Genomic DNA, 18,886 nt, shown 5'->3' with positions numbered 1-18,886 from the left:
GGAAGGAAGCAGAGGCTTTGCAAAAGGTACAGAAGAGGTTTACCAGGATGCTGCCTGGTTTAGAGATCATGAGTTATAAAGAGAGGTTACAAAAACTCAGGTTGCTTTCTCTGGAGTGGCGGAGGCTGAGGGGAGACTTGACAAAAGTCAGAAAATTATGAGATGCATAGATAGGGTAGACAGTCAGAAACTTTTTCCCAGAGTTGAAATGTATAATACTAGGAGGCATGCATTTAAAGTGAGAGGGGGAAGTTCAAAGGAGATGAGAGTGGTAGGAATCTGAAACATGCTGCCAGACATGGTAGTCAGGAATGACAGGGGCATCTAAAGGACTTTTAGATAGGCACATGAATATGCAAGGAATGGAAGGATATGGACCGAAGGGCCCATTTCCGTGTTGTACTGTTCTATGTGAAACTTTGAAGAGAATCGAGATTGTAAAAGACATATCACAGTGATCTTAGTGCAGAACTTAGACAATGCTAAAAGGAGACAAGAAGTCAGAGTTTTTTGGGACAAATAAAACAGGGCCACAAATTTCTACAATATGTGGACAGGGTACTGATTATTTTGGACTATCACTAGTAGTGTCACTTTCCTTTTTTTTAACAAAGCAGGTGTAATGTGTGTGTAAGAATTCCTCTTTCCTACTGAAGGGAAGACAATGGCATTGTCAAATTGTTAATGCACTATGAATCCATAGACCCAGACAATGCTCTGGGAAGCCAGACTTAAATATTCCATTGTGCTCGGTGACCTGGAAACTCAAGTTTGGGCATTAATTAAGTGCTGATGGCCAAAAGCAGCAGCAGCAGAATTGGATCCCAACACAAACTGCGAAGCTCATGGCCTGGCATATCCCCAACTCACCATCAAACCAGGGGATCAAACCGGGTTCAATGAGGTGTGAAAAAGGGCATACTTAAAAAGGAGGTACCTAATGAAGCTTCAAAACACTTGTGTGCCAAACAGCAAATGCAACAAATGACAGAGAGCTAAGCAATCCTGCTGTCAATGGATCAGATCTAATCTCTGCCACATCCAGTTGTGAATGGCAGTGGACAATTAAATAAGTCATGGAGGAAGTAGGTCTACATAAGTTCCCAGCTTCTATGAGGCTGAAGCATCCTGACCAATCTTCAGCCAGAAGCATCAAATGGATGATCCTCCTCGGCCTCTTCCAGAAGTCCCCAGCATCACAGACACCAATCCTCAGTCAATTTGATTTACTCCATGTGATATCAAGAAACAGTTGAAGGCACTGGAAATGACAAAAGCTATGAGCCTTGACCGCATTCCGATAACAGTACTGAAGACTCCAGAAATTGCCGTGCTCCTAGCCAAACTATGCCAGTATCGTTACAACACCAACATCAAGGAAAATTGCCCAGATATTTCTTATAAACAAAACGTAGGTCTAATCTAACTTGGCCAACTACCACCCCATCAGTGTACTCTCAATTATTGAAATGTCTTTAATCAGCATCCACTCAGCAATAACTGCTCATTGATGCTAGTTTGAATACTGTCAGTTCCTAACCTCATTGTAGCTGGGTTCAAACATAGACAAATGAACCAAACACCAGAGGTCAAGTATAAGTGACTGCCTTGACATCAAGGCCACATTTGAACAAATGTGGCAGCAAGGAACCCTAGCAAAACCGGAATCAGGAGAAACCTCTCTGCTGGTTAGAGTCATACCTGGCACAAAGGAAGATGGTTGTGATTGTTGGAGATCAGTCATCTCCGCACCAGGATATCTCGACAGGCGTTCCTCAAAGGATCTTGATTAAGTGGGTCAATGGGCTGAAAAATAGTAGATGGAGTTCAATCTGGATAAATGCGAGGTATTGCATTTTGATACAACAAATAAGGATAGGCTTATACAATTAAGGGTAGGGCTTTTGCAATTAAGGATAGGGCCTTGGATCGTGTTGTAAAACAGAAGGACCTAGGAATTCAGGTACATAATTTTTTGAAGTTTGCATCACATATAATTTGGCATGCTTCCCTTCATTGCTTAGTCCTTTGTGTACAGGAGTTGGGAAGTCACATTGAGGTTTTACAGCACATTGGTGAGGCCTCTTCCAGAATACTGTGTCTAGTTCTGGTCACCCAGTTATAGGAAGAATATTATTAAACTGGAGAGGATTCTAAAAAGATTTACCTGGATGTTGACAGGTGTGGAAGGTTCGAGTTATAAAGAAAGGCTGGATAAGCTGGGACTTTTTCCACTGGAGCGTAGGAGGTTGAGAGGCAACCTTATAGAAGTTTATATAATCATCGAGTGTACAGATAGAGTTAATGGTAGATGTCTTTTCTCTAGGATGAGGGTTTTAAGACAAGGGGGCAAGACTAGGAGAGAAATTTAAAAATGACATGAGGGGCAAATCTTTTATTCAGAGGGCAGTTTACTTGTGGAATGAACTTCCTAAGGAAATAGTGGATGTGGGTACAATTACAACATTTAAAATACTTTTGGATAAGTACAAGAGTAGGAAAGGTTTGCAGGGATATGGGCCAGGAGCAAGTAGGTGGGACAAGTTTAGTTTGCGGTTATGTTCGGCACAGACTCATTGGACCGAAGGGTCTGTTTCCATCTGTATGAGTATCCTTGGCTCAACCAGCTTCAGCCCAGCTACTTTCAGCCCCTTCATTAATGACACTCTCTCCATCACAAGATGTTTGCAATGATTGCATGCTGTTCAACACCTTATACAAATGGAGCAGTCCATGTCCAGATGCAGCGAGATCTGGATAATATCCAGCCTTGGCTGACAAGTGGCAAGTAACATTCATGGCACATAAGTGACAGCCAATGACCATCTCCAACAAAAGAGATCATCCCTTGATATTCAATGGAATTACCAATGCTGAAACCCTCACTAGCAACATCCTGGACATTACCACTCACCAGAAAGCAACTAACCATTTTATTATGAAACAAAAAAACCCAAAGAACTGCAGATGCTGGAAATCACAATTCTTCAGAAGGGTGTGAAGAAGGGTCACTGGACCTGAAACATTAACTCTGCTTTCTCTCCACTGATGCTGCCAGACCTGCTCAGCTTATTCAGCAATTTCTGTTTGTGTAACTGTGTATATATTATGGCAACAAGAGCAGGTCAAAAGCTACAAGTCTTGCAGTGAGTAATTCATCCTCTGACTTCCTGAATGCTGTCCATCATTTACAAAGTACAAATCAGGAATGTGAAAGAATGTCTCCACGTGTTTGGCTGGGTGCAGTTCTAACAACACTGAAGAAGCTCATTGTTATATCCAGGACAAAGCCACCCATTTATGTAAATAACAGTCAGTCTGTCTGCTGCAGATGCACAGCAAGATACACTGCATAAATTTATCAAGGCTCCTTAGACAGCACCATCCAAAGCCATGATCGCTGTCTTCTGGAAAGGTAAGGGTAGGAGATACATGTCACCAGTTACAAGTTTCCTTCCAAGACATTCGCCATCCTGACTTGCTGCGCTTTCATTGTTGCTGAGTCAGAATCCTGGCTCTCCCTCCCTATTAGCACTGTGGGTGTTCCTACACCTCAATGACCACAGCAAGTTCAAGAAAGCAGCTCAAGGGCAGTTATAGATAGGCAATAAATGTTGACTTCGTCAGCGAATTACACATCCCTCAAAAGAGTTTAAGAAAAATCAGAAACAAGTAGCTTCTGGCATGTGAAAATACATCAGATTCTAAGCCCGAATGACAACCTTAAATTGGTTTTCTTGTAATTTTTAACACAATCTGGATTATTTAGTGAGTAATTTTCAACAAAAGCTACTGATTTACCATGTGCACTGCCTAAGAAATTGCCATTGGTAAATTAAAAGCTATAAATGATTTTTTTTTTAAAAAGTGTGCTACTGTACTTAAAAGGGGAAACATCACCTATTTGGAGAAGGGTGCAGCTTGATGTTTTCCTTCACAAGATTTAAATTTTATGATGTGATGTCATTTCTAAAATGCAAACTTGTTTTACAGGGCCAAAGAAGTTGTTCATAAGACCATAAGACAGAGGAGCAGAATTAGGCCATTCGGCCTATTGAGTTTGCCCCGCCATTCAATCATGCCTGATACACTTCTCAACCCTATAGGATTACAATTTAGTACACCATTTATAAAGCAGTTCAATGAAAAAGGCATCACCTTTTCCTGAGTTTCCTCCAGTGAGATTAGCATGTGAGAAGTGGAATCCATGTCAATTCAAATGATTTCGAAAGATCGTTTCCAGCGGGATCATGGACAGCACATATTGTGGAGGATCAGAATATCAACAACAATAACTTCTGAATTTCTGCCTGTGCAGACATCAGACGTTGCTGTCAGTTTCACATTTGTAATAGCAGCAAATGTTGACAGTTTCTCCCTCATTGCAAGTGCAAAATGCAGACAGACATTGTTAGTAAGTGCAAATATTTCGGTTATTTCAGGTTTAATGGCAAAACCATTGCTAAAATAATCAGTGAATGAGCTTAAGCTATGTGGAATGTCAATACAGATCTTTTAGAAACGGACATCTTTTATCCCATGACATCTTTTAATAAGTCCTGTTTTAGTTTAGCTAACATAACAATAAAAGACTCTTGCTATGAGATTAGAAAGTTAGTATACAGATCACTTATGAGTTAAAAAAAACTTTCTAAGATAGGCAACATACAGTGGTCAGACGTGCCTGAATTCTTTGGTGTAGTGCTACAACTCTTAAATATAAATCCAGTGCCTGCACTTTATTTAATTGCTTGGAACCTTGTCACTCACAGGGATAATAAAAAGAAATCTGGGCTCCAGATGTGGAAATCCCTTACTTGATAGCTCAACCAGCTTAGATACAGCTTTCGGCAGTCCTGATAAGATTGATTTGAAACTGTGAAAGATCTTATGGCTTATGAGTATTCTCACAAGTACCATTAGCTTCTCTGAACTGACACAAGACACTACTCATTGCAGTCTACACCTGCAGCTAACAGGCACCAATTAATATGTCATTCAGCTCATAAACAGGGTTTGAACATTGAAGAAAGAGTGGAATGGATGCCACATTTATGAAAGGCTCTTACATTTTAAGATAGTGGAAGTAAAACAGAGTAAGAAGAACAATCAAAAAGAGCAGCATATAAAATAATGGGGTGCAGAAGAAGGAACTTATCAAATGAGAAGCTTAAGGTGATACGTTTCATAATAAGTTTGGTATCAAGGTGGAAGAGACAAGTGAAACAAATCCAAAATGTGAAACTGGAGAATGTTTGTATGAACAGATGAAAAGGAAATAGGTTTATGGAAAAGTCAAAAAAGGGAGAAGCAAGGTTGAAGTATGTTGTGTTAATCAGAGAGAGAGAGAAAAATGAGGAAAAATGTCATCAAAAGGAAATATTACAAATTTGGGACATGTGAGGGATTTGGGAGAGACTTAAATTTCCCAATGCCACCCTTACATAAATCACCAAGTCATCAAGAATTTCCTTATATACAAAGTGTCAAAAATACCAAAAAACATTAGGTAAGTTTTAAAATACATTTTCATTTTGATAAACATGTAGACTTTGAAAAGCTTAAGTACAAAGCCACTGCGCGTTAGTGAGAAGCTAATCGATAAATCGATGCAGTTTTTCAGCTGGCTGCAGATTTTATTTTGAATGCTGGGTCATAAGGTTCAGTGCCAAACCTACAGGGTAATCAGACCAGCCAGATTAACATTGTTTATACAAGAACCAGACATAATGCACATGCCCTTTGATGATTACCTTAACCCGCAATCCCTCAACACCTCTCCATCATCTGCAGCTAGTCAAGATTGTGATGGATTACTAACTGTTCATCAAAATGGGAGTAACATCAAAAACTGAACACCATCCAGGCAACTCTCTGATACCGAACTTCTTTCTGACTGAAGTGCTATCTCCAGTTCGTTAATACTTATTGGAGCATTCAATGACATACAGCAGTCAGTACTGGCAACAAACAACTCTTCAGATGGCAAGAAAGGAAATCCTGCTATCTTAAAAGTTCTGACCCGTGTTAAACCTAGACATGAGTTCAAAGCATTGAGCATGCCATACAGGCTGTTTTACAAATATGCACTGAAGTTTACTACAGCCCACCCAGAGCAAGAACCAAAAGGAATTAATCTTTCAATAAAATGAATGATGCATGAATATGTTTTGAGCTACAAGTCATAACATTTGCTAACTTGTTAAATAACCATGGTGCAATGACAGGATTTACTGTGAAAATCTGCACAAGAACAGAAGGAATCTGTCTTGAAGATGATGCCCTAGCCAAAATGCCCCATGTAAATAAGGACCAGCTATGGCATGATCTCAAGAAGCATGGTATCAGAATGGGTTCATCATTACCAGAATCTGTACATGTACAAAAGTGGGAAAATTAAACCCCAAATCCAGAAAAGATTTCATAGCAACAAGTAGCTCATACAACCACTTTCTGGAACAAAGATGTCTAGTCTTGCAGATGAAGACCAATATCAATCAGTGAGGAGCAAAATATACCAGTGCCATCATTATCAGTTTCCAATGATTCAACATCAAACAGTGAAGCTATTTTGACAAATGAATTAAACACCATTAATTGCAATATGCCAATTCTGCCCAGAAGCAGTTCTGGTGAAATCCACAAGACAAGCCAAAATTGATAGTGTTACCTGACTACATAGTGGCTCGAACAAAATGAAAGCCAATGGTAATTTTAAATGTAATACCATGGTGAAATCATGGAGTATTTGTGTGTGCTCATGAAGATAGATGAAGATGAAGGCAAGTTATGGATTGATATTGTGTGGGATAGGCAGGGACCTAGGTGAAAAAAGCAGTATGTGTAGATACCAAACAATGGATAAAATCTGGATCTGGCTATGACAAAATAACACCAAGCTGCAGTTATATCCAGGGGTTTGATGTCCATAATTCAACTTTTGAATGAATTAACAAATCATTCAAAAATCACATTCACACAAAAAATGGAACTGGTGGATAGGTGAAGGAGATAAAACCTCCCCAAGGCGTGGAAGCCTGCTCTATGTTTTGTGTGATTTCATTAAATTGTAGAATGCAAATTGTCGCCAGATGGTTCCAAAAATGCAGAATATTTATTTCAATGGAATTCAAAGTAATTTGAATGTTCAAGGGGGAATGATTCTGAAACTGAAAGGACCACTTCTGATCAAATGTGGGATCCTTACAACAATGCTATAATCCAAGTGACTCAAAATGAATTGGATGACCTCTTTGAGTCAGATGCTAAACTTAAAGGGCATTTTTTAAAAAAACTTTTATCGTGGTTAAAGATATCTACATACAATTAGATTGTTTAATAAACTGTACCACATGAATCTAATGTGAATTACCAGTGTACTATTTTATATTTCAAAAGGACAATCCCACCATGCCTACACAAGCAGTTTACACTTTAAATGTGCAAAAAAATTGACAAATGTTTTGAAATTATTTTTAAAGGCTTCAAAGGTCACCTTGTATAACACTGTTACTGGTACTGGTTTCCTGTGTCTGTGTTACACATAATCTACAGGATACACTGCAGTAATTACTCAAATTCATTAAGGAGCAAGAGATGGCTGGACTAGTAATCCAGATGACCAGGCTAAAACTCTGGGCACACAGGTTCAAATGCACTAATCTTAGTGATGGTAACCATAATGAGCTGCTGCATATATGATCTGGTTCACTAATGTGAGCCTACATGCAACTCCAAATTGACAGCAATGTTATTGACTCTTTTGCGCTCTCTGAACTCACCTGGCAAGCCACTCAGTTCAAAGGAGATTTAGGAAGAACAATGAAGGCTGGCCTTGCCTGAGAAGTCCACATACCATAAAAGGGAAATAAAGAGTCCTCCTCCCTTAAAACCTCTGTTTCCCTTGGTGGTAATGTCATACCATCACTTTCAAGTCACATGTTATTTGATGTTTGTCACTATTCCTTCACCATTGTTAGATCAATACTCTGGAATTTCATATCTAACACTACTGTGAGAGAACCAATCAGATGAACCATAGCAGTTCAAGATCAAAGTCTCCCACCATTTTGTTGAATAACTCGGAATGAGTAATAATTAATTTATTGCCAGCATTTCAACACTGTACATCATGTTCTATTTTACAATGTAAAGATAAGTAACATCAAACACTAATCTAACTTTATATTACAGTGATGTGCAAAAATTACAGAATTCCAACAGAATCGAGTCCCTACAGTGTGGAAACAGGCCCTTCGGCCCAACAAGTCAACACCAATCCACTGAAGAGTCACCAACCCAGACCCATTCCCTCTACCCTATAGTTACTCTTGACTAATCTACCTAACCTACACATCCCTGAACTCTATGGGCAACTTAGCACAACCAATTCACCTGACTTGCACATGTTTGGATTGTGGCAGGAAACCAGAGCACCCAGAGGAAACCCATGCAGACATGGGGAGAATATGCAAACTCCGCACAGACAATTGCCCGAGGCTGGAATCGAACCCAGGTTGCTGGTGTTGTGAGGCAGCAGCGCCAACCACTGAGCCACCAAGCCTCATTAATTTTTAATTATTTCTCTAATTTAATCACTTTTTAGCATAAGAAAATTGTTTGGTCGTGACAGCCTTCACAGTTCAAACCTAACCGTAAAATGGCTAACAGAATACAAGATATAACATTATTATTACTTTTTCTTTCCTAAAAATACCTAACATTTTGTCAATTTGCCTAACTTTCCTTCAAATCTTTCTATTTTACACCGCTCCCCCCCATGACAACCAATGGTGTCAAAGGTATTTTTAAAAATGTCTCCAAATTTACTGCTTTCTTTCTCATGGAGTATATAATCACTGTTGGATGCATTTACACCAGTACAGCAGAGATTTAGAAATTCAACTTAGGAAATAAGACTGAAAATCTCTGCAATACAAATATGGGTTGTACCTACAATGAGTATTTGATTTTCTATTTTTCATTACTACTGTATTAGTTTCCTTTAAACTTTAGAAGCTCTTTTGCAGTACTTCTTTCTCAGAAACGAATATTCATGCTTGCTTAATATTCAAATATCTTAAAATATCACAAATTAAAATGCTCACTGACATTCTACAAAGGGTTAGGAGTTATGGCAACACTACAAGCAGTGGGTAAAAACACTTAACATTCCCAACAGCTCAGTGATAATTAAATCTTTATCAACACATAATTTCCGTTTCAAATTTGCCTCCCTGAAAACATGAATCAAAATTACAATTTCAGCTCACCAACATTCTCCAGGATACTGTGATAAACTACTTCCAGATCAATGGCTCCCTTGCATCAAGAAACACTATGTTGGCCCCAAGAAACACTGGAACAAATAAGAAAACAAATGGCTAGAATACTGCTCAAGTATGTATATAATTATTACAGAGGAAGGATGAGACTAATGTAAGTCAAAACAGCAAGATCCTTGCAATTTGAGTAATTAGCAAAAGATAAGTTTAAAACCTCAGCAAATACTTGGTGCCATCACTTTTCAGGGAATTACCACTGACCAACAACTTAATTGGTCAAGTCAGATAAATACTGCAGCTTCGAGTCCAGTTCAGAGACTGGGAATTCTGTGATCTCCTGAATTTCCATCATCTTTAAGGTACACATCAGGAATTTAATGAAATATTCTCCACTTGCCCGTGTTACAATCTCTGTTGAAACCAATAACTTTAAAAAATGAAATTTGAGCTTTCAGTTAAAGCTGAAAGGACATGAGGTTTCACATTTTAAGACTTTGACTCTAGCAAAAAAACTAAAAGCACGATTGACTGAATGTTATCTTTGTCAGCACCATATATGTTTTCTTATAGCTCAATCAAAAACACTTCTTATATATACTTTATGCTGTTTTTCAAGTGGGCATTCAATACTCCTGGAACCAGTCCAAAGTGATGTTTAACTCATGAGGGTTACTTCTGTTCTTTTTCTTTCTGCTCCTGGGAAATCTGAAATTCAGAACTGTCCAACAGTGAGTTTTGTTTCCTCAAACATTGTTCCTCTATTGCAAGCGAGGCAATTTTCCCGACTCCTGGTGAATTTGAACTTTTCAGTCTGAGTGTGAGCTCCTCCCTGCATTCCTGTTTGGTGAAGCACAGCATCTTGTTGCCAAAACTGCTGTCTCCCTGCTGCAAATCTTGACAGATTAACCATATGGAAGTTTTCAGGGATATCTTTGATCCTTCCCCTCTCAAAACTAATATCCATGACAACACTGAATCACATATAACAGCTATCCAGGTAGAATAACTGATTATCCTCAAGACTCTGAATTTCTTTTAGCTGGGGAGTAAATAATTTGAAACAACTATATACAGTCATAGAGTCATAGAGATGTACAGCATGGTAACAGACCCTTCGGTCCAACCCGTCCATGCCGACCAGATATCCCAACCCAATCTAGTCCCACCTGCCAGCACCCGGCCCATATCCCTCCAACCCTTCCGATTCATATACCCATCCAAATGCCTCTTAAGTGTTGCAATTGTACCAGCCTCTACCACTTCCTCTGGCAGTTCATTCCATACACGTACCACCCTCTGTGTAAAAAAGTTGCCCCTTAGGTCTCTTTTATATCTTTCCCCTCTCACCCTAAACCTATGCTTTTTAGTTCTGGACTCCTCAACCCCAAGGAAAAGACTTTGTCTATTTACCCTATCCCTGCCCCTCAATTTTGTAAACCTCTATAAGGTCACCCCTCAGCCTCCGACGGTCCAGGGAAAACAGACCCAGCCTGTTCAGCCACTCCCTGTAGCTCAAATCCTCCAACCCTGGCAACATCCTTGTAGATCTTTTCTAAATCATTTCAGGTTTCACAATATCTTTCCGATAGGAAGGAGACCAGAATTGCATGCAATATTCCAACAGTGGCCTATCCAATGTCCTGTACAGCCGCAACATGACCTCCCAACTCCGGTACTCAATACTCTGACCAATAAAAGAAAGCATACCAAACGTCTTCTTCACTATCCTATCTACCTGCAACTCCACTTTCAAGGAGCTATGAACCTGCACTCCAAGGTCTCTTTGTTCCGCAACACTCCCCAGGACCTTACCATTAAGTGTATAAGTCCTGCTAAGATTTGCTTTCCCAAAATGCAGCACCTCACATTTGTCTGAATTAAACTCCAACTGCCACTTCTCAGCCCATTGGCCCATCTGAATTGTATCAAATTTCTTAAGCTGGAACTGCAGGTGTCCCCTTTTACATTTACGAGATTTATATGATTATTATGCTTTGTAACTATGTATTTGAAGGTAAAATGAAAGCGTTAGTTTTGGCCTATTCTGAAGTTTACCTGACAGCGAGTCTGGATGATTAGATAATTAGGGATGAAAGGGGTCCCATATTGTTATAATGGGAAGGTATGCAAGCTGTTTACATTTGTAGATGGTGGCAGCAACCTGTGTTTTACCAAAGGTTGGACTAAGTCCCCAAAGTCCCAGAGAAATGTTGACAATACAGAATTGCAGCCCTATGGGTGGTACCTTCATTGTATGGATTGCAATCGTTCAACAAAGTTGCTCATCAAGCCACTTTCATAGGTAGTTTGGGATGGACGACACGAGCTGGTCTTTAGTCTCAATGAAAGAATAAAGTGCTTAAAACTAGTAGATTTTCAAACTTAAGGATTTTGTCTCACAAAAGATTGCACGATGCAGTAAATAGATGGTGGCAACATTTAAGTTGAGCAGAAATGTATGGCCCACAAAAATATCCATGGCTTTGCTTCAGAATTTAGAGGTACATATGCGATGTTTTCAAATTTGTAAATTATAATCAGATAAAATGTTACCTTCAGTGTGAGTTTTAGCTATAATTAAGTATTAGCAAAGACTCTGTCAACCTGAATTCTCAAATAGATGCATGCTTCCCTGTTCTCCAATTGAAGCATGCCATCTTATACAAGAGATAAGAAACTTTATTTAATTTGTTTTCTTGCTTGTTTCTGTATCCCTCAGAGCCAGCAGGCCATGTGGTCTCACGTCAGGGATGAATTCCTTCCTGATACTGAATTGAGGTTTAGAAGGTCACATATGAAAAGGAATTTAACAGCAATGACTGCCAGTTGTTGCACATCTAAACAGTCTCAGATGCCCTATCTCTGGACCAGGCAACCTGGGTTCAAGTCCAACCTGCTCGAGAGGTGTGTTTGAACATCTCTGAATAGTTTGATTAGAAAATAGTAGACCATGCTGGCCAAAATTGGTGGTAGGCAAAGCCAGTCTATTATGTATGATAGCACTTCTGGATATAAAGAGGAAAAAAAAAGTCTCTGATGAGGGGTCTTGTAACACAGTGATAATGTCCCTATCTCCAAGTCAGGAGACCCATTCAAGTTCCACCTGCTCCAGAGGTGCACCATAAAATTTCTGAACAAGTTGATTAATAAATATCTGCCAGTCTCTGGCAAGTCATGTGTGCTTTCAAAAAGACACAAAAAGGTGCTCAGAACATTACTGTGATCAAATTTGAAACATTTCTCAACAAAACTGTGCTGAAGAGAAAATGATGTTTGCACCAACATGACAAAATGTCTCTAAAAATGTCTTGTGCCATATGGAGAAAATTGGCACTGGCACCAAGCGCCAACTTTCACACATATACACTTTTAGCTTATCTCTGGTTAAACTGAAAATCCATTGGGTAAGAGGAGGGGGTTAGAGCAGAGGATAAGGAAGGAGAATAGGATGATAATAATGATGAGGAGAACACAGAATTTACTCCTTGTGGAGATCTGAATATTGATATGCTGCAGAAGGAGGCGAATAGGGAGAAGAAATTAAAGTCAAACCCACACATGGATTTCTAAACAAAGATCCAGCCTGTGTTTATGATCACAATTCTTGATCTGAAAGCTGCTGTTGTTTGATTTTTCACAGTGATGCACCAACTGCGATGCTTTCAGTCATTGAATAGTGTTCATGAAATTGTGGAACTCATGACTCAGAAAGAATGGCAGAGGACTGATTGAGAATGTTTCATCTTCGTCGTGAGTCGCAGGAGAAAGCTGCTGTGGTTTCAAGGTTGTGAAGTCCAGTAAACATAAGAAGTAGCATGCTCAGAAACATCTTATGTGCAGATGTGAGATTCCAAGGATGTATAGTAACAGGTATGTATGACTCTTGAGTCTATAACTCTAATTTACCATAGTGATTTTCAGAAAGCTTTTTCATTGTTGCAGATACTAATGGATCACAAGGTAGCTGTACTAGAATTTTTGGCATCTTCCAATTTAAGAAACGATGGGGAATGATTCAATGCTTTCTTTAACTTAACCATGTAAGAAAGGGATCTCTTGCTCAGTAAATATTTATTGGCCATTACTGATGAATGGCTTTTGCCCAAAACATCGATTTTCCTGCTCCTCGGATGCTGCCTGACCTGCTGTGCTTTCCAGCACCACACTCTCGATTCTAATCTCCAGCATCTGCAGTCCTCACTTTTGCCCATTTATTGGCCATTCCAAAATGCCCTTGAGAGACTGGCACTTAAAACTGCCTTTTTGAACTGCTGCAAATGCATATGCAGACCTGCAATGCTGTTAAGTGAAGGGGATCAATCATTCTGACACAATGGCAGTGAAGGAATGGCAATCTACTGCCAAGTCAGGATATTGACTGACGTAGGTAGAACTGGAAGGTGATGGTGTTCCCACGTATCTATTACCTTTGTCCTTCGAGACTTGGGTTTGGAAGATGCTATTTAAAGAACCTTGGTGAACTTCTGTAGTGCATCTTATAGATAGTTCACATTGCTGCCACTGGGCATCAGTGGTGGAGGGACTGAATGTTTGTGACTTTGGCATAATAGAGCAGGCTGCTTTGTCCTGAATGGCATCAAGCTTCTTGAGAATTTGTTGGATCTGCATTCATCCAAGCATTTGGGGAGAATTCCAACATACTCCTGACTTGCGTCTTGAAAGTGGTGGATAGGCTTTGGAGATTTAGAAGGTGTAGGATTCCTAACCTCTGACCTGTTCTTGTAGCCACAGTATTTATATGGTGAGTCCAGTTTAGTTTCTGGTCAATGGCAACTCCCAGGATGTTTCTAGTAGAGGGTTCAGTGATGGTAATGCTGTTGAGTGTTAAGAGGTGATGGTTAGATTTTCCTTGTTGGAGATGATCATTGTCTGGAAACTGTGTGCTGCATGTGTTACTTGCCACTTCTCAGTCCAAGCCTAGAAATTCTCTTGGTCTTCCTATCTGGACTTGGACTGTTTAAGTATCTGAGGAGTCACAATTAGTGGTAAATGTTGTTTGTTAATGGTTACACGTTCCTATTTCTGACCTTATGATGGAGGGCAGGTCATTGATGAAGCAGCCAAAGATGGTTGGGTGAGGACACTATTAAGGAACTCCTGCCCTCAGAGGGTGTCCTGGAGTTGAGAATATTGACCTGAAATAGCCAAAACCATCTTCTTTGTGCAAAGTATCACTTGAATCTGCAAAGAATTTTACCCCAATTCCAAATGACTAGTTTTGCTAGGGTTCCTTGATGCCTCATTCAGGCAAATGCTGCCTTGATGTCAAGGACAGTGATTCTCATCTCTGGATTTCAGTTCTTTTTTCCATATTTGGACCAAGCACATAATGAGGTCAGGAGCTGAATGGGCCAAACTGGGTATCACTGAGCAGGCTCTTGCTGAGTGAGTACTGTTTGAAAGCATCCTTCAAGCACTTTGCTGATTATCAAGAGTAGACTGATGGGATAGTAATTGTCTCGATTATATTTATCCTGCTTTTTGTGTACTGGACCTACTTGTGCAATTTTCCATATTGTCAGGTAGATGCCAGTGCTGCAGTTGTACTACTTGGCTAGGAATGCAACACATTCTCAAGCACAAGTCGATAGTACTGTTGCTGGAACATTGACAGGCCTATCGCCTTTACAGTATGAAGCATCTCTAAATGTTTCTTGCTGACACTTGGAGTAAATCAAACTGGCTGAAGGGTGGCATCTGATATCAGCAGAAAACCAAGATGAATCATCCATCTGGCACTTTTGGCTGAAGACTGCTGCGGTGCTTCAGCGCTATCTTTTATACCATAATGCTGGAATCCCCCAGCATTGAGGTTGGGGATATTGTGAACCCTCCTCCTCTGATGAGCTATTTAATTGTCCATTACCATTCACAACTAGATGTGGGAGGACTGCAGAACTTAGATCTAATGTGTTGGTTGTGGAATTGCTTTAGTTCAATCACTTGCAGCTTCTGCTGGTTGGCAAGCAAACAGTCCTGTGTTACAGTTTGACCAGGAGGAGACCTCATTTTTAGGTAGGTCTGGCACTGCTCCCAATGTGTCCTTCTGCACCCTTCATTGAACACCCACTTCAGAGTGCAGGATTAGATACTGACCATAACACAGGCCATGCTGCTGATCATTGGTATCAATTATGGATTAGTTGGTAATACCTTGGAGTCAGAAAGTTTGGGTTGAGGTTCCATTTGAGAGACTTGAGCACATAGCCTAGGCTGGCACTCCAAAGGTATTGCAGGACTGCTGTATTGCTGGAAATGCTGTCTTTCAAAGGCAACATTAGACCAAGGCTCTGATTGCCCTCTCGGGTAGTCATAAGACATCCATAGGCACTATTTTGAAAATATGGGAGTTGTACTCCTTGGTGTCTTGCTCTTATTTATCCTTCCACCAACATCACTAAAACAGGTGACCTAGTGTTCAGCACATTGGTAATTTGGGATCCTGTTGTCCACAGCTAATAAGATTTTGCCTTTACGATTCTCAAGTTACAACAGTAACTGCCTTTCAAAAGCACTTCAATAGCTATGTCCTGAGATTGTAACAGTTCATGGAAAAGCACCTTTTTCTTAATGTTCAAGTCCAATCCACCATGGAATGAAAATAATCAGTTTATCAGAGACTATAGTTTCTTAGGGCAGCTACACGTGTCAGGCATCTGCTGTCTCCATCACAGCATAACTCCTGTGGTCTAAAACTGATAGCACCATACAAGCACAAACTTCAGAGAAACAGCCAGCAGCAGCTCTCTCGACTCCCCGCCAGGAACAAGCTGCTTTGACATGAAGGCCAGCTCAGTTACACACCATTTTGATATTCATAGGGAGTTGAACCAAATAGGTACTAGCCCTTTTCCTCAAGCAGGCTGTTATTACTGACATACTGATGTAAAGGCAAAAGAGTGTGGATTAGTTATAATGTTATTGAATGGACACTGGATCAATTGATTTGTGTTTTCTGCGATTCAGAGTTGCTGGCAAAGGATTAAAAGCAGAGGTGACGAAAGGTCGGTTGTGGTTAGAAGATGAGAACATTTAGGCAATAGTTTTGTTCTGCTAATCACTGCAAAAGTGACTGAGGAGACCTCTGCGTGACATTCAACCTGATGCACTCCACTGTGTGCTTCTGCCTCCAAAAGAACATGATAACCTCCCCAATAATGTTATGTATGCCTGTTTTTAGATGCTAATTGCTGTGCACAGCACAGGAGGCTATAACTGTGCTGAACACATAAGTGGTAGCGTTGTGCAGAATCCCTCCTGAACTGTCAAGGTAGTGAAATTACTTTGTTAATCCAGACAATCTAATGTAACAAACACTCTGGTGAAGGCATATGGTGTCTATGTAATTCTCAGTGTTACCATTATACTTGGGAGCAGGGTTAGATATCCTTTATCCACAAGCTATCTGCAATATGCTTCAGCTCATGTCTCCTGTACAGGTGAAGACAGATTTCCTCACATCTTTGACAATAATATTTTTCCAGTGCCTGTAATGAAATAAAACATCCCAAGGTGCTACAAATTAACAACCTTCTTGCACACCACTAAACAATTATTTCACATTATATTTAAGCCTCCCCCACTCCTGGACAATGCTCCCAGTTCTTATGAATGAACAACTCCTGCATACAATTATCTTGTGCCAGATCCAAACAACCAGTCTATCACAGGAATAATGTACACCAGCCTTTATTTAGACTTGGCTTTGCTCTGTTAAACCATAAATAAACAGCCTGCTGCATCGCCTGCTATTTTAAAAGGAAGGCAAATTGAAATCTGTACATGCTGAGCTGTGAAATCAACTTACTAAACCACACACCATCAATGCAATGACTAACTCCTCTAAGAAGATTCAGAACAATGCACAGTAAAAGAAAGGTGCTGTGAACGTGGGCTCCAGAGATGAAGTACTCAGCGCTTAAATGATTAGAGCACATTAAGTCTCTCTCACCAACTCCTCCAAATCATTACTTTAAGAAGAAGCTGCTGGTTGCTGAAGTTCAGTAATACAATACCATAGCTTTGCACTTCAGCTGGGAGACATAATGAAGATCTTGGAGCATTAAGTTAGCTGAATCCCATGAGCAAAGAAAACAAAATATTTATTTAAGCGAGAATAATTCTTAACTTAAAGAATGTCAGTTATTTAGACAGACTGAAGGTGGGAATCTATTGACTTTAGGGCAGTACAGACTTAGTGATGAGCTGATCCATGTTTGTAAATAATTCAAGGTGCTGGATATAGGATCTCTTTGTTAGATTGTTCCAGTCTAAGAATTGAGGGAGACCTTATGTGAGTTCATCATACATATGGGTAGAAATAGACTACTCTTCTCCCAGATACTAGTATGCTTCTGGAGCTGGTATAGGAAGTGTTGATACTTCATGTGTCTTCAAGGGGGAGCTGGGAAACTTATGCCTTTATGGATCACTGTGGACCGTGTGATCATTTGGCCTTGCTATGATCACCTGAGGGATATTTTATAGTTATTTTTCACCTTACTGATACCAATTTTGAAAATTTCACTCATGGGATATGGGCATCACTGGCTAGCCAGCAGTGATTATCCACCCGTAGTTGCCTTGAGAAGATGGTCATGAGCTGCCTTCTTGAGCTGCTGCAGTCTACATGCCATAGGTTGACCCACAATGCCTTTAGGGAGGGAATTCCTAGATTTTGACCCAGCAACAGTGAAGAAAAGGCAATGTATTTCCAAGTCAGGATGATGAGTGGCTTGGAAGGGAACCTGCAGGTGATAGTGTTCCTATGTATGTGCTACCCTTGTCCTTCTAGATGGTAGTGGTCGTGGATTTGGAAGGTGCTGTTGAAGGATCGTTGATGAATTCCTGCAGCGTATCCTGTAGATAGCACATACTGCTGCGACTGTGCGTCAGTGGTAGAGGATGTGGATGCTTGTGGATGTGGTGCCAATCAAATGGTGCTTTATCCTGGATGGTGTCAAGCTTCAGGCAAGTCGGGAGTATTTCATCACACTCCTGGCCTATGCTTTGCAGATGGTGAATAGGATTTGGGGAGTCAGGAGGTGAGTTCACCACAGTATTCCTATCCTCTGACCTGCTCTTGTTGCCACAGTATTTATATGATGAGTCCAGTTGAGTTCGTGGTCAATGGTAACCCCAAGCTGTTGATAATGGGGGACTCAGTGATGGTAATACAATTGAATGTCAAGGGGCAATGATTAAACTATTTCTTATTGGAAGTGGTCATTGCCTGGCATTTGTGTGGTGTGACTGTTACTTGCCAATTGTCAGCCTAAGAACCTCTTCCTTATTTTGCCTTTAGCAGAAGGCTTACATAACTGAGAGCATGGGGAGTGGTAATGGAGGGAAATGGTGTTTTTTCACGAATTCCCAGCCAGATTGAGAATAGGGACAGCTGGTCTTTCCTTGTCCATCAATTTTATATATGTGCAATGTTTTCAAACAAATAACTGAAAACAGGGTTAGAGTATATTTGGTTAATATGAAGATTAATTTGATATCAATCGGTCAAAATTTAAATCTCTAACTTTTAAAATCGAGTTTAGTGATTGTGCAAAGTTTTAAGAATTGTACACAAC

The 18,886-nt window shown here is 40.1% G+C and overlaps 1 protein-coding gene across 10 annotated transcripts in view; it reads right to left on the bottom strand.

Moving 5' to 3' along the window:
• znf385b (zinc finger protein 385B) overlaps positions 1-18,886 on the bottom strand; it is a 433,921-nt gene that overhangs the window by 90,812 nt on the left and 324,223 nt on the right. For 2 of the 10 annotated variants that reach the window (XM_043693512.2, XM_043693513.2), the window contains exon 2: positions 9,273-9,358. The exons of 7 other annotated variants lie outside the window; for them this stretch is intronic. In XM_043693512.2, coding sequence (XP_043549447.2) covers positions 9,273-9,278 — 6 coding nt within the window. In that variant the 5' untranslated portion in view covers positions 9,279-9,358. Of the gene's footprint in view, positions 1-1,701; positions 1,807-9,272; positions 9,359-18,886 lie in introns of all 10 variants that reach the window. One more of the 10 variants, XM_043693515.2, reaches the window with a different exon arrangement.

This window comes from Chiloscyllium plagiosum, unplaced genomic scaffold (genome assembly GCF_037043375.1).
Source record: "Chiloscyllium plagiosum isolate Xiang-an unplaced genomic scaffold, Cpla_swu_hap1 HiC_scaffold_7, whole genome shotgun sequence".
Lineage (NCBI taxonomy): Eukaryota > Metazoa > Chordata > Chondrichthyes > Orectolobiformes > Hemiscylliidae > Chiloscyllium > Chiloscyllium plagiosum.
Note: the sequence above shows the minus strand (reverse complement) of the source record. Positions and strands in the feature narration are given on the sequence as shown.